The sequence below is a fragment of the Camelus ferus genome, chromosome 26 (genome assembly GCF_009834535.1).
Source record: "Camelus ferus isolate YT-003-E chromosome 26, BCGSAC_Cfer_1.0, whole genome shotgun sequence".
Taxonomy (NCBI): Eukaryota; Metazoa; Chordata; class Mammalia; order Artiodactyla; family Camelidae; genus Camelus; species Camelus ferus.
The window spans coordinates 591668-613865 of record NC_045721.1 but is presented as its reverse complement, the minus strand read 5'-3'; the positions used below and the strand labels follow the sequence as shown (position 1 = coordinate 613865).

Genomic DNA, 22198 nt, shown 5'->3' with positions numbered 1-22198 from the left:
TTTCCTACCAAGAGGGCACAAATTCTGCACAGCCTCGACAACACTTTCTCTGCTGTCTTTTTTATAAAAGCCCTCTTAACAGGTGTGAAGTGATATCTCACTGTAGTTTTGATTTGCATTTCCCTGATGATTAGTGATGTTGAGCAACTTTTTAATGTACCTGTTGGCCATTTGTATGTCTTCTCTGGAAAAACGTCTATTCTTCCCAATTTTAAATTGAATTGTTTGTTTCCTTGCTATTGAGTTGCAAACATTCCTTATATATTTTAGATATTAACCACTTATCAAATAGATGGTTTATAAATATTTTCTCCCACTCCATAGATTGCCTTTTCACGTTGTTAATTGTTTCCTTTACTGTATAGAAGTTTTTTAATTTGATGTAGTCCCAGGTGTTTATTTTTGCTTTTGTTGCCTGTGGTTTCGGGTGTCCTATCCAAAAAAATCATTGCTAAGATCAATGTCAAGGAGTTTTTTACCTATATTTTCCTCTAGAAGTGCTACCATTTTGGGTATTAACATTTAAGTCTTTAATCCATTTTGAGTTGACTTTTGTGAGTGATAAAAACCAGGAGTCCAGTTTCATTCTTTTGCATGTGGATATCCAATTTTCCCAGCACTATTTATTGAGGAGACTATCCTTTCCCCATTAAGGATTCTTGGCACCCTTGTCAAAATTAGTTGACCATATAAACCTAGGTTTTTAATGGTGTTCTCAAATCTATTCCATTGGTTTGTGTCTATTTTTAATATCAGTACCATACTGTTTTGATTACTATAGATTTGTTATATTGTACTTTGAAATCAGGAATTGTGATCCCTCCAAATTTATTTTTCCTTTCTCAAGATTTCTTGGGCTAGTCAGGGTCTTTTATGATTCTATATGAATTTTAGGATTGTTTTTCTTATTTCTGTGAAAAATGCCAATGGAGTTTTGATAGAGATTGCATTGAATCTGTAGATTGTTTTAGGAAGTGTGGACATTTTGATCCCACTCCCACCTACATATGCCTCATTTGGGGACCATGTGCCCTGTCTCTGTTGAACCACCTACAATCCCCAGGGCTCTTGGAAGCTTGGAGTATTTGAAGCATCACATGAGATACTGAGAAAGCACACTATAAAAATACGGGGTTTTTTTGTTGTTTAAATACTTGGAATAAGGTTAGCAGGGTGAGCACCAATTCTTGGGGCTGGTTCACCTCATCTGCCTCTTCTCCTGATTACACTTTTGCTGGACACGTGGACAATGAACTTCCCATTTAGGTTTTAGTTAGAAGGTAAGTTTCTCTTAGGATTCGGCAGTTCTGTTAGTACTGAATTATATCCGAGCACGATCTAAAGATTGAACCCAAAGGGCCAGGTCCAGTTTGGTGTCGGCACTGGCATGATAAAGCATCAGGGAGAACTCAGAAGCAGAGCAGAAGTTGGACATGCCTCTCACCAACCCTCTCATTTTAGAAATCTGTTTGTTGGAGGCCACACAATGAATCAGAGGCGGAGCTGGGACTGTAACTCAGATCTTCTGATCCTGGCACAGGGTCCCTTGCCCTACACCATGCCATTCACTTTGGCTCCATCATCAGTATTTAAAAACAAGTTCGTTTGAAACTGAAAGTTTTGCTCCAGTGCAAAGTCCAAAAACTAAGAAAACCCCTCAAACCTGAATTATACCATGAACAGGGTAATATCAAATCAGCAAGTCCACACACAGGAACAACCATGTCAAGAGAAAAGGATCATAAGAATACGCAGTCTGTGGGAGAGGTGGGAGTTTTTGCAGCTTTACTGATATAATTCACATACTATGAAATTTTCCCTTTTTATACAATTGAGTCTTATTCAGTATATTCACAGAGTTGTGTAACCATCACCCCCAAAAGAAGGCCTGTACCCATTAGCAAGCACTACCCCTTCTTCAGCCCCAACCCCCTGCCAGCCCCTGGAGACCACTAATCTACTTTGTTTCTGTGGGTTTGATTCTGGACACTTCATATAAAGGGAATCATCCAAAACGTGGTCTTTCGTGACGGCTGCTTTCACTTAGCACGTTCATCCATGTTGGAGCACGTTCGTACTTCATCCTTTTCATGGCTGAGTGATATCTCATCATATGGATGGACCACATTTTCTTTATCCATTCACCAGCTGGTGGGTATCTGGGTTACTTTCATCTTTTGTCTCTCATGAATAATAAAGTGATAAACGTTCCTATACAGGGTTTTTGTGGACATGTTTTCAATTCTCTTAGATAAATACTGGGGGGTCGTGGTAACTATTTTCAACTTTTTGAGGAACTGCCAGACTGCTTTCCAAAGCAGCTGCACCATTTTACACTCCCGCCAGCAGTGTATGAGGGTTCCAATTCTCTGCATCCTTGCCAACACTTGTTATTGTCCAACCTTGTAACGACAGCCATCCTAGTGGGTTCTGGCAGTGTTTTTATAACAAAAAGGCAACTGTTAATATACTCTGGGCAAATGTATTCTCTGATCAACCGTAGGACCCATAGGACCCAATCAACCTCAGGCAGAAGAATAGGGCTAATGCTGATAATACCCCAACCCTGCTGCCTGGGCTGCCCTCCCTGACAGGTCAGGATGGTGGTTCTCAAAATGTGATCCCCAGACCGGCAGCACCAGCATCACCTGGGAACCAGTGAGAAATGCGAAGTCTTGGACTCCGCCCAGACCGGCTGAGTCAGAGACTGGGGGAGACACTGGGGGGAGCTCCCTGGGATTCCAGTGACCGTGATGCCTGAGAAAGTGCAGGGAAGGCAGTCGGCTGCATCGCATCTCTGCCCCTTATGTCAGCTTTCATCTCTTGTTAGTGACGATGAACATGCACAAACCCTCATCCCCTGCCATGGAAAGAGCCTTCTAAAGTCCCCTGCGACTCAAGTGGAAGAGCTTGACATTTCCCAGTAATGAGTGACACTGTTTATGTGAGATATTCATAATAATTAATTTTGGACACAGGAAATCCAGCAGGAAGGTAAACAGGAATCTCTCAAGCATCACCCAAGGCAGTAACAGGACATAATTTCCATCATACTTGGTAACTCAAAATGTCAAAGGACGTGCCAGCTCCCGGGAAGTGAACACACAGGAGCTTCACAGAACCACCATTTAAAACAGGAGAGATGGCGTCATCAGTCCGGGTGAAATACACCACAAACACTCCACCTGACTATGGAGAAGTAGGGTGTGTCTTCCGCACACTGCCATTTAAACCCTTCTCCAGGGGAGGGTACAGCCCAGTGGTAGAGTGCGTAATTAGCATGCACAAGATCCTGGGTTCAATCCCCAGTCCCTCCACTTTAAAAACAAATTAATTTACACCTTCTCTACACACATTTCTGACCAGTTAGCAAACCCAATTACTAGCGGCTAGAAGGCTCTCCATGGCTCCGTTCTTGCTACGTCCTTCAGACACTTCTTTGCATCGGCACCTCCGGCCCAGGCTGCCGGGAGCGGGGGCGCATCACACGCGCACGTGGACGGAGAGGAAGGAACCCCCAGGAGAGCAGCGCTGCTGCAGCCATGCCCCCTGCTCCGCGCCTCCCAGCTCCCCGCCCCCCGGCCCCCACGGCTGCGCGGGTCTTCACAGCATCTCCCTGGTCTGAGACATCGCGGAGTCTCTGAGAAGACCCAAAACCTTCTGGTAAGCGTCCAGGACGTCCTGAGCGGTGGGTCTCTCGGCAGGCGTCTGGCTCTTACACGCCTGGTGAATGTCAAACAAGTGGAATCGGACCATGTCGCTGCCTTCCACGTGCCCCAGCAGGAAGCTGGTCACGTCCGGAATCTTCCAGATGTCGACCTTCTCGTCATACGCGGGCATGAGATCGTCGCGAAAAGGCACGTCCTCTCCGTAGGGCCACAGCTGCTCCGGAGCCACAAAATCCCCGCGGAGCTCCCTGTGGCCGCACTTGGCCAGGGCCCCCGAGCTGCGGTTCACCAGCGGCAGAGCGTCCAGGTCATTGAGCACGACGCTGAAGTTGGCGGTCAGCAGGTACTGGGACAGCGTCTTGGGTAGGTCGCTGGAGTCGCACATGACCAGCGTGCCCAGCGGGCTGCGGTGCAGGAAGCTGAGGATGCTCACGTAGTCCACGGCCAGCTGCAGACGGTGCTGCCACGTGTTCAGGCGCTGGTACCTGGACAGGTTCAGCGTCTCCTCCAGGTTGCTCAAGGAGCCCAAGGGGTGATACTCGGTGAGGATGGTGTGGTCGTCCTCACAGTAGCCAAGCAGCGTGACCACGTGCTGGCCCTGCAGCGACTTCAGCATCCGCAGTCCGTGCAGGAAGTCTTCTCTCACGTCCAGCCTAGTGAGCCGCGAGAGGGCGACCTTGCGTTCCTTCCACTCAGACAGAAACACCTGAAACAAAGCCAAAGACGTCAACCCAGAACCCTTGTCTGCAGGTGAGCCGAGAAGCAACGCGACAGATGCCTTCACGTGCTGGATGTGGTGCAGAGGACACAGACCCCCGTCCTAGGGTCGCTCTCAGTCTGTCCCGAAGACTCACCCATGAGCACAGACAAGACGCTGGGCGGGGCCAGCGCCACATCAGCACAAAGGCCCAGCGCAGGTGGCGGGGGCAGCTGGCCGGCGTGCGGGGAGGGGGCGCCATCTGGAGAGCATGCTGGGCCGTCCTGGGAACTGTCAGCGGGAGGACTGCGGCTTGCAGTGCGGACGTGGAGAATGGGGTCTTTTCCGGGAGAGGGGGCTGCACGCGTAAAGGCGGGGCGTGGCACACAGCCTGCTAACCCTGGATCAGTGTAACGCAGAGCGGGACCGGAGGGAGAAGGCCGGAAAAGTGGGGAGAGGAGATGTGGAAAATCCCACGTGGGGAATGAGCGCAGCCAGCCCGTCACACACATCATCGTTCACTTCAAAGGGTAGCGGAGTAAACTGCAAAAGGAGCAGCTCGAAGTAAGGAACCACTGTTCCCTGGTCCGTGGTCTCCTACTCCAGCTGTCAAAGCTGGCGCTCAGAGCCCGCCCCTGGGGCCCTGGCACACGGAGGTGCTGCTGGATCCCCACTTGCATCAGCCAGGAGAGCACTAAGAACCGCTGATCTTCTGCTTAAATCCCCACTGGGAGAGAAAACAGGCTCCCAGTTGGGACACCGCTGCCCCAGGCTGCTCGGACCCCCAGGGCTGGTCCCTCTGGCTTCCTCATCTTCATGGTCAAAATAAAGGCTACAGAAGCGACTTGGGGCGTAGTTTTCAAGAGCCTTTGACATTTAAATCTACAATCTATCCAAGGCAATAATCTGAAATAGATGAAAAGCTCTAGGAATAAAACTCTGGCATCATTTATAAAAGCATAACTAGGACCCATCCGCCCCCCCAAAATCAGGGGGCAGTCCAGTCACCTGGACCACGCCAAGAATGTTATGGGCACAGCAGCTGCAGGTCCTGAGAGGGTTTTCACAGATAAAAGTAACGCACGATGAAAAGGAGAGATGTTCTTACGTTGTTCTAACAGCAAGACAAACTTACACAGAAACTGACAGGAACAGGCTAATGTTTTCTGTTCTCTTCACTTTTTTTTTCTTCCTTTACACCTTTTGGTATTTTCCAACTTTTCCAGAATGACAACATGTTACTTTTATATTTTAAAACATCTTTAACGGGGAAGGTACAGCTCAAGTGGTAGAGTGCATGCTCAGCATGCATGAGGTCCTGGGTTCAATCCCCAGTCCCTCCATCAGAAAATAATTAAATAAGTAGACCTAATTACCTCCCCCCAAAAATAACTTTTAAAAATCTTTAAAAAGAACCAAAAAATATGGTATCAAATGGAGGTGGGCTAGAGGATTCTGAAGATCCCTTTTGGACTCGAGAAGGGAGGTTCATTCAGGGAAGAACCTACATAACTACCGTTGATGATTTATTCAAAAGAGAAATCTTTCAAGACCTCCTTGAAAACCTAAATTTGAGAAATTTCACTACAGATAATTTCTATTAAGAAGCCAAGTTGCTCTGTATATATTTTTATTTTTATACGGAACGCGTTCTCTCCATAGATCTGCGCCTGCACTGAATTTGGTAAATGAGACCAGTGTAAGAATTGGGTTTTTGCCGAGATCCCTCACCCCGGAGCCTACCTGCCCCTGGCGGTCAGCACCAGCACCAGCAGACGGCTCTGGTTTCCAGGCCCATTTTCCCATAGAACTGCGATCACGCTAGGGAAGCGGCTACAGTTTATTTACATATTTATTCAATAAGAAATGCAGGAGACGCTCAGCCACAGGCCTCACAACATCCTCCCAAGCCTTCCTTTACGTCAAATTCATTTCTGTATCTCTGATAAATGAAAGTAAATGTTATTTATTGCTAAATATTATTGGTCTTTGGGATCACCCACAAATAACTGAAACCTCCAATGTTAAATTATCTGCAAGTTAGGGATTAAGAATCATTTCTCAGCAATCAACTTAACCTTTTTTAAAAAATTATAAAAATAAGCATGAATATTTTTCTTGGTGAAAGTTCAAACACGGAAAGAACAGACCTCCTTCCTCTGCATTTACTTCCCGAGCCAAGGGAAACCAGTTAGCTGTGCGGCTGGTAACCTCTCAGAAGTTTTCCTATGCTTTTGTTATTAATGTACCTTTATAAAAACAGCATTTGAGTTTGTTACATAAACGGGGGTTATAACATAAATATACTGTTGCTGGCTTTTTTCATTTAACTGATGCCTCAGGAATCTTTCCCTAATGTACGTACAGATCCAGGTCACTCTTTTTAAAGCTGCGTATTTCACAGTATGGGCATACTACCTGTACTGGTGCATTTTCAGTAAGATTTTACAGATGATCATTTCATTTTGGGGGTTCCAACAGGGCAGGACAGACAAGGCTGACACCTAGCTCCAACACTCATGCCCTGAGGGCAAGTTGTAGCCAAAGAAACAAAAAACCCAGCCTCGGGGCCTTTTGGTTGCCCCTCCCTCACCTTAACCACTCCAGGTCACTGAATCTACTGGGAGAGGTGTCATGTGCCAGATTCCCTCAAGTCCTATCTGTCTTCAAACATGGCCTGCCACCATCAAAGCTATACAGAAACACACCCTCCAGGGTAAAAACCAATCCTGAAAAATGTTTCCCAATCGTTCTGAGTGAGTGTGATGACACGGAGGCCCCTCTTTGAAGGAGACAGAAGTTAACTGGCTGGAAGTCCTCTCCCTGCCATTCCGTCTCTGGTGGCTTCTTCACAGCCTAAGGCTGTCGACACCACCCCAAATTCTTACCTTGCCCTGGGGGCAGGACTCGTGCACCCAGCTGACCGCTTGAGTCTCAGCCTGGCCTCCCAATGGCCTCGCGCGTCCATCTGGAGCATACAGAATCCGCTCTCCGGCCCTCCCATGCTGCCTGCTGCTCAGGCTGGGGACCTCGCAGTCACCCCCTCCCTCGCACCCCACATCCGGTCTCCTGGGACATCCTACACATCCACTTTTAACACACAGCCAGATCCCATCAATTCCCGCTGAGTCCAGTGCTGACACCCATCCAGCTGTGGCTGTCCCATCCACTCGGCACACAGGCCGGCTCCTCAGCCCTCTACCCACTGCTCTGATGGTGCCTGAGGCCGACATGCCCAGCAGGACCCCCCACCTCTGACCTCCTCCTTTCATCCACCTCTAGTCTCCAGATGACCAGGCACGTTGGGGTCTCTGCTGGTCCCCATCTCTCTTCCTGGAACGTTTTCCCCAAATATCCACACCATCCTGACCATCTAGAGTAACAAGCCCGTGGCTCCTTTCCCATCCAGCTGTCTTCATGGTGAGTATCACCAGCACAGTTTATTACGCAGCTGTTTCTTGTCTTCTCGGCTGGCTGGCCTCTCAACCAGGATGCAAGCCTCAAGGGTCTTTGTTCTGTTCACTGCCACACCCCCAGCACCTCTACAAGGAGTGCGTGAGTCTCTAAAGGAGCAGCTTCCTTGTTTCAAGGCTTTACTTCACATTAACTGGTCTCCTTTCTCCCTTGATTCCTTCCTTTAAGGTGTCTCCACTCCACATTCACGGTCACGGCAGCCCCCAGATGCATTTTCTGCCCCTCCACCCCGTTCCTCATCACTTGCTGCATCCTCACAGAGGGACTGCCTTTGTTCAACACCCTCCACTGGCTTCTCTAGTCACCCTAACTCACCGTTTCTGCAGGCACAGCCACGCAGTAAACACCGCACACGGGCCGCCTGTGAGACGGGGCTCTGGAAGCTTCTACCTGAGAACTGAATTCTCCCCTTCGGTTTCTCTTTTTTAAATAAATTTTTTAAAAAATCAATATAACACCATCATAGAGTTTGAAAAATAAGAACCAAAAAAACTGCCCCAAGTCCTCCTTCACCATAGCACAATTTCTATCATTTTTGTATTTTTCTCTGTATGTAACCTTGCAGATGAAATCGGTGTATTGTACAGTTTTCTGTTTTGCTTTTTCACTTAGAAGATCTTTTTCATGTTGTGACGCAGGGTTCCTAACTACACTTACTGGCTGCAGAATAGTCTGCGACCAGCCGGACCATAATTTAATTAACCATTCCCCTACAGTCATCATTTCTGGTTTTCTTTGACTATGGACAACAAAGCTGAGTACCCCTTCATACATTCAGCCTTCTCCTTCCTTTGGATTACGTTACTGGGGTGCATCCCAGATGTGAGCCCAGGCAGGGCTAGAGGGCAGGAGCATCTGGATGGCTCCCCGCGCCCGCACACACGCCAGCTGCGCTCCCAGAGGCCGCCAGCCACAGGGGACTGGGGTTCAGGACTCACCCTCTTCACGGCGCCTTCCCCGACGCGTCTCAGCTGCCGGACCTCGGTCCTCAGCTGCTCACAGCTCAGCCACGGGGAGCAGCTGCTCATCTGCCCCACCCGGAAGTGGCCATGGGGACAGCGCCCGGGGTCCTCGGTACGGCGAGGGGAGATGAAGAACCGGTCAAGGCAGAGGTAGAGGAGGGCATTCATGAGGGCCATGGCCAGCAGCAGCCCCAGGCCCGGGGGCATGTCCCTGTGCGGGAGGCCCTTCCTGCCTTCCTGGGCTCTGGTCTCCATGGCGCTGTCCTCTGCCATCCCTACAACCGAGGGGAAACAAGAAGTGGTCACGGCCCGTCTCATTTCACGAAGGACACGCGGGGACCCCGGGCCTCAGGATCATTGCAGCACCGAGGAGGCTGAATGCCAGCACCAAACGCCGCATCGACCAATGCCAGCTCCGCCCGGAATCCTTGCTCTTCACTTCAGCCCTGAGGGGAGGGGGCCTGGTGTCTGTCTAGCTCCCCACAGCAGTCTGCGCTGGGCGGATACTCAACCAAGAGGGAGGGAGATGGAAGCACGCGGTGGCTTTGTCAGCCCGGTGGGGCGGGGCGGGGGCGGCGTGGGGCCAGCCAGGGTCAGGGGGCGGCAGTGATGCTGAGGGGCTGGGGTGTTCCCTGGAAGGAACTCAAGAGCTCCCTGATGTTTATAAGAAGAAGTGTGAAAGCTGCCCCCGTGGTGGGAGAGCCTGGGAGGGAGGCCCCGCCAGGGTCCGGGACTGCCGAGCCCACCAGCCAAACTGACAGGACGGTGTGAGCCGGGGGGGGGGGGGGGATGGACGGGACGGACTCAGGTGACTCTCGCACCCAGCAGCCACGACGAGGCAGGGCGCTCGCCCACAAATGGATGGGCTGGGCTCCAGCCCTGGAGCAGGTGTGCGCCCGTGGCAGAGGCAGACATGACTACTTGGAAGGTGGGGGTGGCAGCCAGGGGGGTGGGGAGAGGACCCGGACACTGGGAGCTGGACCCTCAGGGTGCCTGAGGCAGATGGCGTTTTCAAACACAGAGAAGTGTCACTACTCTGACAAGGGCTGTGGCCGCACCGGCACACGCCAGCTTCACCTCAGCACTGGGACACGCGGGACACCAGTAACAGAATGGATCCTGTGCCTCTGGGGTCAGAGACAGTCATGACATGAAGCCTTACCTTCCAGGAGGCCTTCCTTCTCCCAGCTCAGGTCTCCCTCCAGCCTCCTGGGCCGTCAGGCTTCTGGCTGGCCCCGTGCACCCAATTGAAAGTTACCTGCCTCCAAGCACCAAAAAGGAGGCTTGTTAAATAGAAGCTGCAACTCTGCCCGCAGACAAAAGGCAACAGTCCAGGTGGTCCGCCCTCCCCAGGGGCCTCCTGGCTGGGTGTCCCTCAGGCTCCTGATCCCCAGGATGGAGCAGGAAGTCCTCCCGCAGCCCCGTCAGCTGGTCCACGCCCCTCACCAGCCTCTCTGGTCCCCGCCTGCTCCCTCCATCAGTACCTTCTGGCCCCCGTTCATTCCACACGTCTACAAGCCAGCCCTGCTCTGGGCACTACAGAGGGGCAAGCAACCCTCTTCTTTGAACGATGACTGCTTTCTCCTGAGAAACTGTTCCCTAAAATCACAGACCACCAGAAGCTCCCGGCGCGAGGACCTGTCAGGAAGAAGGGCGCCCCCGCTGTGGCCTGGAGCAGCGGAGTCGCTCTGACCCGGAGCAGAGCTGCGGGCAAGTGGTCTCAGGAGAGGGCACTGCATGTCTACGTGGGTCCACGTGACCGGCCAGGCCGGAGCTTGACCTCTTTGCAGGCAGTCCTGCTTGGCCTTGAGCCATCAAAACACGGCTTTGTTTAAATTCTGCCTAAACTCCACTGTCACCCCAGTTCTGTGCTAACTCTCTCTCCCTCTGGTTGAGAGGCCAAGTTCCCGCTGGCAGTCCTGCTCACTGCGATGGGTGAACGCACCCGATAGGTGTGAATGGGGGCCTCAGCCCCCATCTCCTCCACCTGCATCACCTCCCCCACCCTCCCTCTCCGCTGCTGATCCATCTTGGTTCCTAGTTCCCTGAAGAAACACTGCCATGGCCCCCAGCACGGCTCACAGCCCCCTGCCCCTCTGCCATGCCTCCCGCCAGCTCCCGGCTCTGCCCCAGCAGGGCCCTCCTCTCCGGAATCCTGACCCGGCGCCCTAATGTCTCCCATCCTTTAAAGCACCCCCTCCTTGCCCCACCTTCCCCTCCAGCTGCTGCTTTTTGGCAAACTCCTCATAAGGGTGTCTACACTCGCTAGTTCCACCTCTCTCTTGAACTCACTTCTCTCAAACCCATGCCGACCGCAGCAAGGTGACCCCCACGCCCTAACAAACAGCCAACACGCAGTCCTGGTCCTGGCCTCTCAGCACATCTGCCTGGTTGATCACTCCCCCTCCTCACAACACTCTCATTGGTTCCCAGGAAACCGCAGGCTGGGACCTGGCCCTCTCCCCTCACACCCCGGGGTCTCATTCAAACGCCCCACCCTCTGATGGCTCCAGATGCGCGTGAAGCCCCAGTCCCAGCCTCTCAGGACCCCACACCTGCTTCCCTGACACCTCTCCCTGGAGGCTGATGGGCAACTCAAAAAGAACATTTCTCCTCATGAGGAAAAGACAAATAACTCAATTTAAAACTGGGCAAAGGACTCGAATAGACATTTCTCCAAAGAAGACATACGGATGGCAAATGGGCCCATGAACAGTCATCCAGGAAGTGCACATCAAGCCCCGAGACCCCAGCGCACACCCACCAGGACGGCTACAATCCAAGTGTCCACAGGGACCCCTCCCACACGGCTGGTGGCAGTCACAATGGTGCGGCCGCTGCACAAAACGGCTGGAGGTGCTCCCAAGGTTAAACAGAGCTACCAGCATACCTACTGCTCAGTATCTAGAGAACTGAAAACGCACATTCACGCAGACGCTTGTATGTCAATGTTTACAGCAGCATCTTTCTTAAAAGCTGAATAATGGAAGCGACTGAGATGTCCATCAACTGATGCAGGATAAACAGAACGGTCTGTCTGTGCAGCGGCACGTTATTCGTCCATTAAAAGGAATAAAGCCCCAATACATGATGCAACGTGCGCGAACTTGGAAACATTATGCCAAGTGAAATGGGCCAAGAGAAACAGCATGTGATTTCGTTTACATGAGGCTGCAGGTGGAGGGTCGGCAGTGACACTGCTTCTGCTGAGCAGGACATTTACAAATGGAATAGACTCTTCCACGAGTCAGTGTCCGTTTCCTAATAACAAGAGAACACACTGCTTTGATTGTCCACACTGTCCCGACAAGCTGCTCAGGAAACCTGGCTTTCCTCAACAGCTCCGACCTCACTCTGCTCCCTCCCTCCTCCAGACGATGCCGGTATCACCGGCGACACCCAGCGATGTCCCGAGGGTTCTCTGCTCACCTTTCTCATGGAGACTGCAGGCCCACATCTTTATCTCCAGCCCACTCCCTCCTGCCATCTCCCAGGACTTCCACGGTCACGGTGAGACTTTCACCACTCAGGCCTCACGGTCTCCTAAGCTTCTCCCCCGGACACCTGATTCTTAGAAGGTGACCTTAGAGAAACAGATGAGATGCCTGCCACCTCTCTTCCAGAGCATTTAAAGTCACCAAGAGTGTCTCAACTTAGGTCTTGGGTCAGGACCAGCCAACTGTTTTTCCGAAAAGGGCCAGGCAGTACATGGTGAGGTTTAGGGGCCGGACACAGGACTCGAGTGACCACACCACGGGGACAGGTGGGACGTGGAACTGCGGTGCTGAGCGACAAGGTAACTGTTGGGGTTCCTCCCTCCTGTGGTCAGAGCGCGGGAGCAGTCAGACCACCCAACACAGTCGAGCGTGGCTGTGCTCCGACAGAACTCTGCTCACCGCCGCTGGGATGTGCATTTCATAGTTTTCACGTGTCCCAGAAGACTGTCCTTTTGATCCTTCACCCAACAGTTAAAAGGTGGAAAGCACCCTTCGCTCACAGGCTACGTGAGGATGGGTGGCGGGCAGCAGCGGGCCAGGCCTGATTTAGGTGACCGCATCCCTCCGGGTGTCACCTTCATTCCACGCCTTCCACCCCCACTCCGTCCCAAGCTTTCTGCGTTGTCTCATCCACGCACACAGCTCTGCAAGCCACGGACACGCTGATGGTTTCAAGCCCTTTCTCCTGCACTTCACTCCACTGGCCCCTCGAGGCCTGGGGCGTCTATAATTCAGTTCTCTCCCTCTTGTCGCCAGCACACCCCCCCACCCCCCAGAACACCCACTCTGTGACAAGCACACAACCAGGGGACTTCATTCCTCCCTCCCCTAACCCCTTGACCAAACGATCTCCACCTACAGTCAGTTCTCCCACTAGATCCCTCAGATCTGCTCACTGCCCTCCTTCCTCACTACCAGCCATGGTCTGTGTGTCTCTCTTTTTTTTTAATTGAAGTGTAGTCAGTGTGTCAATTTCTGGTGTGCAGCACAATGTCCCAGTCATGCACACACAGACATATATTCCTTTTCATATTCTTCATTAAAGGTTATTACAAGATACTGACTAGAACTCCCTGTGGTCTGTGTCTCTTACCGGGGCTCCCGCAACACTTTCCTACGTAGGCTCCCAATTCTTCCTCCTTTCCGATCCATTTTCCACAGCAAGTAGGATCTTTTCTCTTTCCTGAAATGTTTCAAGCAGAGAAAGTTAAACAGAAGATCATGAGCAGCCACCTCGCTCTGTCATGTGACAACTGCATCCTATTTTTTAAAGAAATAAGACAGTACATGCATGGTTGAAGCCCCTGGGGCCCCCTCGCGGGCCTATTCTGCTCCCTCCCAAGAAGTCACCAGCATCCTTGAGTCGCCATGTCAGCGGTTCTCAAACTGTGGTCCCTGCACCTGCAGCAGCACCACCTGGGAACTTCTGAGAAACGCAAGTTCTTGAGCCCTGGCCCCAGACCGACTGAATCGGAAACCCAAAGGGGAGCCCAGAAATCCGGGGGTTTCTATCTTAACAGAGGTACTGGCGACTCAGCCCAGGACATCCTGCATGCTAAGCACATGCACTACCACCGAGCTATCCCCTCCCCTAAGAAATCTGTGTTTTGACAAGTTCTCCAGGTGACTCGGGTGCCTGCTAGTTTGAGAACCAAGCATGCTTTTTATTTTTACCTCTTGAGTATGCGCCCATAAATAATGACACAGAATACTTATATGTTTCCAAGCTTTGTACAAACAGTATTGTACCGCTTGTCCCTCAGTAACCGCAGGGGACTGGTTCCAGGACCCCCGTGAACATCGGCAAATACTCCAGTGCCTTACATAAAACGTATGGTGTAATACAATCCTTCTACAGCTTCCTTTTTTTAAAGCTCCGCATTATGCTTCTGAGGTTTGTCCAAGCAGATAATGAAACACTGGTTCGCTATTTTGGACAGACTCTGCCACAGCTAGTGAAACAGGTTTTGCACACACGTCCTGTGCACATGTGGAAGAATTTCTCCCTGGTATATACGGGGTCTTTCTAAAGCACAAATCTGATCACTCCTTGCTTTTAAAACATTTGATAGCCCCTCTCTGCGCTCAGGATGAAGTCTAAACTCTGATACCCCGCCTCTACCCACCCCAAGGTCCAGCTTCTGTGCCCCTGTCCAGACCCGTCCCTAAACCCCACCCTCCAGCCCATGGGCTTTCCTTAGTCCCAGGAGGGCCCTTTCTGGGATGCCCAGCTTCAGCACCTTGCTCCTTCTTCCTCGACTGTGAGGTCCTAGGGGACCACTTGCCTGGCGTGGGTACCCGTGTATCCTCCATGGCTGCCGTGCAGCAGGGGCTCAGGAGAACCACACTGATCAGCTGATCACCCACAGCCTCCTGTCTTCATGGCTTCTTCCTCCCTCCTGCGCTAACTCCCACCCGGTCTGCTCTCCACCTCTTCGGGGCGCCTGTCCTCAGCCACCACTCCCTCCAATCTGAGTTCACCAGCCCAAACCCACCATTAATCCTCTTCACCCGCAGACCCTCCTTGCCCCTGACCTTCCACTGATCCTGCCGGGCACTGCTACGGGTAGACTCAGATCTTACAAGGCCTGATGTTTCCATTTTTTTTTTCCTTCTTTGACATATTTCTTGTCAACTCTACAGCTATTTGCCTCAATATCCTTTCATTTCTCCCTAGAAGATTCAGAAATTCTCTCTCAGAAAAATACTCATCCAGAAATTCACCTAACTTTTACAGTGTCTACTGCATACTAATTCTGTAAGGTAGAGATAAGTGTTATTATTCCCATTTTACAGATAAGAAAACTGAGTTAGAGTGAATGAATTATCCATGGTGACTATCCTGTACATGGAGGAGCCAAGTTTTCTGGCCTCAAATCCACATTCTTCCTCTAAATCCTGCAACCCTTAGGACTAAATTGAATACAGTCTGGTCACTGCAGGGATGGGGGGCTGATACGGAGACTGCCCATTTCTTAAAGGAGTCGTTCACCCACCCCAACACCTGATGGGCTTTCTTCTTTGTTTGGGGTTTTTTGGGGGGGGGCGTAATTAGGTTTATTTATTTATTTTAATTGAGGTACTGGGGATTGAACCCGATGCTCATGCATGCTAAGCATGGGCTCTACCACTGAGCTATACCCGCCCCACTGGGCTTTTTTCTTTTAAAGGTATATTTCAGGAGTAGGTTGCCCAGAGCTATAGGGATAAGACTGCATGGCTGAAGGAATTTTCTTGCCCAGAAATAAGCAAAATAACACTGAAAACTGCTGGTTCTGCAAGTTAAGAAATGATTGTGCGGCCAGGTGGGTAGAAGAAATTTAAGCACTGTTGAGACACAAAGCATTTCTGATACTGGTAAGAAAAAACGGAAAACAATGGGAACCACTGCTACTCACTCACAGCTTAATTTAGAAAGAAAAAAAAAGGAATGAAACAAAATTAGTTTTCACCAACTACAGATTATTTTATATAACCAGAGGAAAAATAATGGATTACTGTTCCCCAATACAGTTTAGGTTGGAATCCCATTTTGCCAACAAAGCACTGTATATTAAAATACGATTTTAAATATTCCGGATGCTTGCTTAACCTTAAGGTTTTATAGTAAAGGTCAAGGATGGGGAAGACAAGACCACCCAAGAAAACGGCTAAGTCCTGCTTTTTAAGAAAGGGCAGCAGACGATTCCACCCGACAGCCCTGCACCTGGAGGCGGGGGCAGTGCTGCACCCGCGACCTCCGGGAAGCAGGGGCTGAAGCCTGGACCGGCTGAGTGTCCGTCTGCTAACGTGCAGCTCGGGCGTCGAGGCCGGGCAGGGCCCGCAGGAGGCCCAAGGGCCCCCACGGGCGCCCGCAGCCCCTCGCCCCTCCCCGCCGCCCCTCCCCAGGCTGGCTCCCCCTACTTGCCGCCCCCTCCTCAGGCCCACCCCTACCTGCTGCCCCCTCCCCAAGCCGGCCCGCCCTACCTGCCGCCCCCTCCACCGGCCGCCCAGTCCCTACCAGCCGCGCCTCCCCGGGCCGGCCAGCCCGGCGTCCCTACCTGCGGTCCCCTCCCCCGGCCCAGCACTCGGCCTCCGGCGCCTGCGCGGCCGGAAGCGGGTGCCGCAGGACGAGCCCGAGGCTGCCCCCTGGTGTCCGCCTTCCGCCGCGCAGCCGGAGGCCCGACGGCGGAACGCAAAGCTGGAGTCGGAGCGCACCCGGAACCAGCCGGGGAGGACCGGCCGGGCTCCTCTTCCGGCTGCTTCTCTCAAAGCGCGTGAAGACAGTGACGTGTTGGTCCGCTGGGTGCGGGTGCGGGTGCGGGTGCGGGTGCGGCGTGGAGCTGTGAGAGCTAGGCCCTCAGATAGCTCCCGGTCAGCGCAAAGCCGCGGTCTCCGAAGGGCGGTCCTCAGGCCAGATGCTGATGCTTCCCGTCTCCAGGGACCTTGTTAGAAGCGCAGATGCTGGGCTCCGGCCCGGGCCTGGGGGTCCGCGATCTGTGTTAGCCGGCCCTCCGGTGGTGCCGCTGCCGCTGCGGGCCAGCCGAGAACCGCCGTGGGAGGGAAACGCGGGGCTCGTCCAGAGCGGGGGCGGCGGGTCCCGAAGGAGGGAGCGGGGCCGCCCGGGACCGGGAAGGACGCAGAAAGGGCCCACCCGGCACGTTCTCCGAGACAGACTAACAGATGAGCTGCATTTACCAGTCTTCAAAGTAGTGCTGCTCAGTTCTTCTGCAGAAAGCAAGGAGGTGGTTGTAGTTTATCACCTTCCCAGAAAGTTCATCACTGGTCAGTTGTGTGGTAAGAATGGTGTACAGATGGACAGATACCAGTGCATCTAGTTCAGTAGGCTGCTTATTGAACAAGTAGGGTTGTGGTCCTAGTCTTTTGAGAGAACTTGACAGCGCTGGTCGACATCTTCTAAAACTTAGTCCGGAGTCTTGTTACCCACTCTGACAGCGTTCATCTTACTTTGACCTCCCACTCTTTCTGATGGGCGGAGAGATGATGCAGAGGCCAAGGGGAAGGCGCTGCATACCTAGCATGAGTGGTCTCCCCTGCTATGGCTTCATCACACCACTGAAGCACTCGTTTCTGCTTTTTCGACTTTATCTAGCCCATCCCTATGAGAATGGCCCTTGGCTTAAACAAATTGGAGTATCGAACCAAGTTCTGATACTACTTGATTTCCTACATGTGTTACCAAGTCCGGGCTGCTACTGCTCACTGCTGGACCGGGCTGCTACTGCTCACTGCTGGACAAGCCAGTAAATCAGGAGATGAGGTGTTGGGGAAAGGAATAGCAGCTTTATTCAGAAACCCAGCAGACCAAGAAGATGGTGGACTAGTGTCCCAAAGAACCATCTTACCTGAGTTAGAATTCATGCTTCTTTACTAAAAAGGGAGGGGTTGTGGTTGGTTGGTGCAAACTTCTTGGTGTTGGTATCCTTTGTTCTTGTAACTGTCCATGGAGGTCAGGGATCAGGTCACGACATTCCTGTGAACCTCCAACAAGACAAATGTTATTCTATGTTCTGTAACTTTTTCTCTCAATGTACCTTTAAAGATCAGAGCCTTGAGAATGGGCTATCCTGTGTATTTCAGGTTATAGGCAACATTCTTAACTTGTAGCAAAAGCAGTGGAGTACAAAGGATAAAGTAAAAGAAACAGATCCAATATGGAGTCAGACTTATTCTTCCCTATTACACATGAACAAAAGGTACTTTATCTGATGGAGACATATATTCTATATTTGTCCTGCAAACCAACTTTATAGGCAGATTACACATTTGCAAAAAGGCCTGTACAGCAAAAGAAGGTGCATTGTCAGAAAGCAAAATCTACTCCCCTCTTCAGTGTCTGATAGAGTGTGGCATAGTCAGGCCAAGGTTCTGTGGTCTGGAAGACAAAGTGCTTCTGCCACTAGAGACAGGTGGGCTGGGCAGCTGGGCACCCCCAGTTCCTCCTGCCTGTGGCCCTTAGCATCCTGCACAACCCCGGCAGCTCCTGGCACCTAACAGGCCTGGCTGGCCCCAGCTGAGGCTCGGACTCCAGCCCAGCCCTGCAGTGGGATTGGCAGCAGTCATGAAGACCCCAAGGTTTCTGCCTGTTATAACATATTTTTAAGAAACAAATTTGTTTCAACTTAATTGGTAAATTAGGAAATCATTTGAGCATAACACATTTGTTTACATGAGACTTCATCCTGGAAAAACACTAGGTGAATGCAGAAAAATGCACCCAGCTGAGCTGGACTGCATAAGAATGAACAAAACACACATGCACACACCTCCACTTCTCCCAGTGTCGTCAGCTGGTGTGTTATGAGACACCCACCCACATCTGGTGTGACAAATTCCCAAACGATTTCAGATTAACCATCCATCACTTAACGATAATTCACAAGCTGCAACCCTTCCAATGCCGGCACCCAGAAGCAAGCTTCAGGTCCTTTTTAAAAAAAAAACAAAAAAAAACTAAGTTTTTGAGTGTTATGTCTCTAACCCCATCTTTACCATAAGCCCCCCTCCCCCAGTTTTTATTTGTGATTTTGCATAGCATGACGATAGAGGAACACATGCGTCATGTTTTAGCAGAACTGACAGTATGAGGGTTTCAGGTGGAAGAACAGTAGCATTATTTCCTTCTGGTATAATTTCCCTTTTGTCTGAAGAGATTTCTTTCATCAGTTCTTTTAGCTCAGGTCTGCTGGCTGCAAATTCTCTTTTGTTTTCCTTCAGCTGAGAATGTCTTTATTTCATTTTCATCCCTGAAGGATATTTTCGCTGGATATAGAATTCTGGGTTTACATTCTTTTCTTTCAGCGCTTGAAAAACACAGGTGCCACTTCCTGTCATTAGGTGTTTGTTCAACTATATGTTACATGTCACTTCCCTCTGGCTGCTAGCAGGAATATTTCGTTTTTCTTTAGCTTTCAGTAATTTGATTTTGATGTGTCTGGGCGTGGATATCTTTGGATTTATCCTATTTGCTCAGCTTCCTCAATCTGTAGACTTGTGTTTTTCACCAAAGCTGGGATGTTTTCAGCCATTATTTCTTAAATATTTTTTGCAGCACTTTCTCTCCTGTGGGACTCTGATAACAAGATTGTTCGATCTCTTGTTCTTGTCCTGCCTTTAAGTTTTCTTATTTTCCTTCTGTTTTTTCTCTCTGTTGGTCAGATTAGATCATTTCTATTAATCTGTCTTCAAACTCACTGACATTTTTATGTTATCTCCATTCTGCTATGGGACCTATCCCATGAGTCTTTTATTTCGGTTATTATATTTTTCAGTTCTAGAATATTTATTAGGTTTTTTGTTTTATTTTTTCTATTCATTTACAGATACTTTCTATTTTAACTTTTGTATTGGTGATACACTTTAAATCATTTAAAAATCAAAATGGAGTAACTATAACTATGGTTCATGGAAATACAAAATACCAAAACTTCTGAGATGCAACTATTGCAGTTTTTAAAGGGAAATGTATGGCATTAAATGCTTATTTTGGTGGATAAGGGTCTTGAGTCAGTCATCTAAGCTTCCACCTTAAAAAACTAGAGCATGTACTATATACTTGAAATTTGCTAAGAGAGCTTAAATGTTCCCATCACACAAAGTGTGAGGTAATGGATCTGTTAACTAATCTTAATGTGGTAGTCATTTCACAGTATGTAAGTACCTCAAGTCATCATGTTGTATGCCTTAAATTTACACAATATTTCTTGTCAAATATATCTCAGTAATGTTGGGAGGAAAAAACCAGAGTGAATAAAACCAAGTAGAAGGAAAGAAATAAAATATGAGAGAATTCAATGAAATTAAGTTCTGTTAGATATAATTTTTTAAAAAGCTTCTTGATATCCACTGACTTGCCCATTGATGGGTTACAACACAGTTTGAAAAACATTGTTTTTATAACATAACTTCCAAAGGGAAACGTTCTGGATTCTCTTACTAATTTATAAGTTAATATTTGGGATATAACCAATTACAAAATTGAGTTTAAGGCCTCACTGAAGGATATAACTGACCAAATGTGTCTTCCTTTGTGAACCCTTCCTGACTCTTATCAGGCAGATAATGCCTCCTGTTTCTGTGTTCTCAAGTAGTATTTCTTCAGAAAGCTAATAAACATTTTATACAATGAGGTATTACTTCACACCAGTCAGAATGGCCATCATTTAAAAGTCCATAAACGATAAATGCTGGAGAGGGTGTGGAGAAAAGGGTGGGAACGTAGTTTGGTGAAACCATTATGGGAAATAGTATGGAGATGCCTTAAAAAACTTAAAATAGATTTACCCTATGATCCAGCAATCCCACTCCTGGGCAGATATCCAGAGGAAGCTCTAATTCAAAAAGATACACACACCCCAATGTTCATAGCAGCACTATTTCCAATAACCAAGACATGGAACAACAAATGTCTATTGACAGATGACTGGATAAGGCAGTTGTGGTATATTTATACAATGGAATACTACTCAGCCATAAAAAAGAATAAAAGAATGCCATTTGCAGCTGACATGGAGATCGTCATTCTAAATGAAGTAAGCCAGAAAAAGAAACAAAAATACCATATGATATCACTTATATGTGGAATCTAAAAAAAGAAAAAAGACACACATGAACTGATCTACAAAACAGAGACAAACTCACAGACATAGAAAGCAAACTTATGCATACCAGGGGGAAAGGGAGTGACGAGGTATAAATTGGGAGTTTGGGATTTGCAGATACTAACTACTATATACAGAATAGATAAGCAACAAGGTCCTACTGTAGAGCACAGGGAACTAGTCAATACCTTGTAAGCCTACAATGAAAAAGAATATGAATAGGCATATTGATAGATATAAATGAATCACTATGCTGTACACCAGAAATTCATTATAAATCAACTATACTTCAATAAAAATAAGTAAATAAAATGAAAAAAAAAAGCCCCCCAAAACAAATACCTAAAAAGTTTTTTTCAGGGTCCCTAGGTGAGGAGCATTCTATTGGTCTCTCTCAAAACTGGGGTCCCTGAGGGCAGAGATGTTGTCTCCTACTCTTCTACCTCCAGATTTTCTTTATGTGGGTAGTATCTAGTGATATTTTACCATACTTGAAATTAGAATTTTTTTATTAATTCATTATTAATAAAGCAATAAACCCATTACATGTTAACAAAAACATTTTATGAAACACACTTTCCAAAAAACAAAAAAGAGGAAAATGGCATTGTTTCACATTTATGCAAATCTCTTGAGTCTGACTTAACAGAAGGTACCTAGATTCTCCTAACTACTGCCATATGCAGGCTCTTGCAATATGGTGTTTTTGGTTGAAGTATAAGGAAGAAAATCCAGACTCACACACAGAGATACGTAGTCGGAAAGGGAGAATTTGAGTAGTCTTTTCAGAAGTGCTGGATATTCTTTGATGATATACCAAAATTCAAGAACTAGAAGTTTCTCAAAGGTTAATGTGGAATCTGCAAACCTATGAATGCTCATTTTGGACTCTGCTACATCTTGTACTCTGAATGGATTGATTATCTATGCATGGTACCATCCTAGATGGGTCATCTGGAAAATAATGGTCCACTGAGTTACACAGATCCACCCATGGTTGACAGATATAATTATATACTATCCAAAGATGGCATTCATCAGTATCATCACTTGGATTCCATTAGAAAGGTCTGTAGGTGTTGGGAAGCTGTCAAGCTCAATGTGGTGGATTAAAACTTTCCCTAGATGGCTCAAATTTTATCATCGGCAACAATACTCAGTTGTTCAAGTACAAATGGCATTCCACGATGAGTGGCCTGTTTGGCCCACAGCTTCCACAACTGCACAAATGCTTTTCTTCAAAACAACCAAAGAGATATGCTTTATGCATACTTCCATTCAGTCATCAAAATATTAAAAG

The 22198-nt window shown here is 49.0% G+C and overlaps 2 protein-coding genes and 1 pseudogene across 5 annotated transcripts in view; all 3 read right to left on the bottom strand.

Moving 5' to 3' along the window:
- Positions 1-14787, bottom strand: part of HGSNAT (heparan-alpha-glucosaminide N-acetyltransferase) — a 51478-nt gene extending 36691 nt beyond the window's left edge. Inside the window, exons 1-2 of one of the 2 annotated variants that reach the window (XM_014562343.2) lie at positions 14584-14787; positions 13392-13481 (exon numbers count right to left, since the gene is read on the bottom strand). In XM_014562343.2, the coding sequence (XP_014417829.1) occupies positions 13392-13481; positions 14584-14611 (118 nt within the window). In that variant the 5' untranslated portion in view covers positions 14612-14787. Of the gene's footprint in view, positions 1-8777; positions 8906-13391; positions 13482-14583 lie in introns of those variants that run through there. The other variant, XM_032468667.1, reaches the window with a different exon arrangement.
- On the bottom strand, positions 1758-16376 carry POMK (protein O-mannose kinase). 3 transcript variants are annotated; one of them, XM_032468670.1, is made up of 6 exons: positions 16339-16358; positions 13392-13481; positions 12231-12384; positions 9964-10059; positions 8778-9076; positions 1758-4374 (listed from the first exon to the last, which is right to left on the bottom strand). In XM_032468670.1, the coding sequence occupies exons 5-6, from the start codon at positions 9072-9074 to the stop codon at positions 3604-3606; spliced, it is 1068 nt and encodes a 355-aa protein (XP_032324561.1). In that variant the 5' UTR covers positions 9075-9076; positions 9964-10059; positions 12231-12384; positions 13392-13481; positions 16339-16358; the 3' UTR covers positions 1758-3603. The 3 variants fall into 3 exon arrangements, with proteins under 3 accessions (XP_032324561.1, XP_032324560.1, XP_032324559.1); XM_032468669.1 differs by lacking the exon at positions 12231-12384 and having other exon boundaries at positions 9964-10063; positions 16339-16376; XM_032468668.1 differs by lacking the exon at positions 12231-12384 and having other exon boundaries at positions 16339-16375.
- A 235-nt stretch (positions 16377-16611) lies between these two features.
- LOC116659977 lies at positions 16612-18617 on the bottom strand (annotated as a pseudogene).
- Between the last annotated feature and the right edge of the window lie 3581 nt (positions 18618-22198).

Bases quoted from the DNA above. Each gene is read 5' to 3' on its own strand.
- POMK (XM_032468669.1), bottom strand. From the start codon at position 9,074: ATGGCAGAGGACAGCGCCATGGAGACCAGAGCCCAGGAAGGCAGGAAG. The intron at 4,375-8,777 runs GTGAGTCCTGAA...GCTTTGTTTCAG, and splicing joins GGGAAGGCGCCGTGAAGAGG to GTGTTTCTGTCTGAGTGGAA.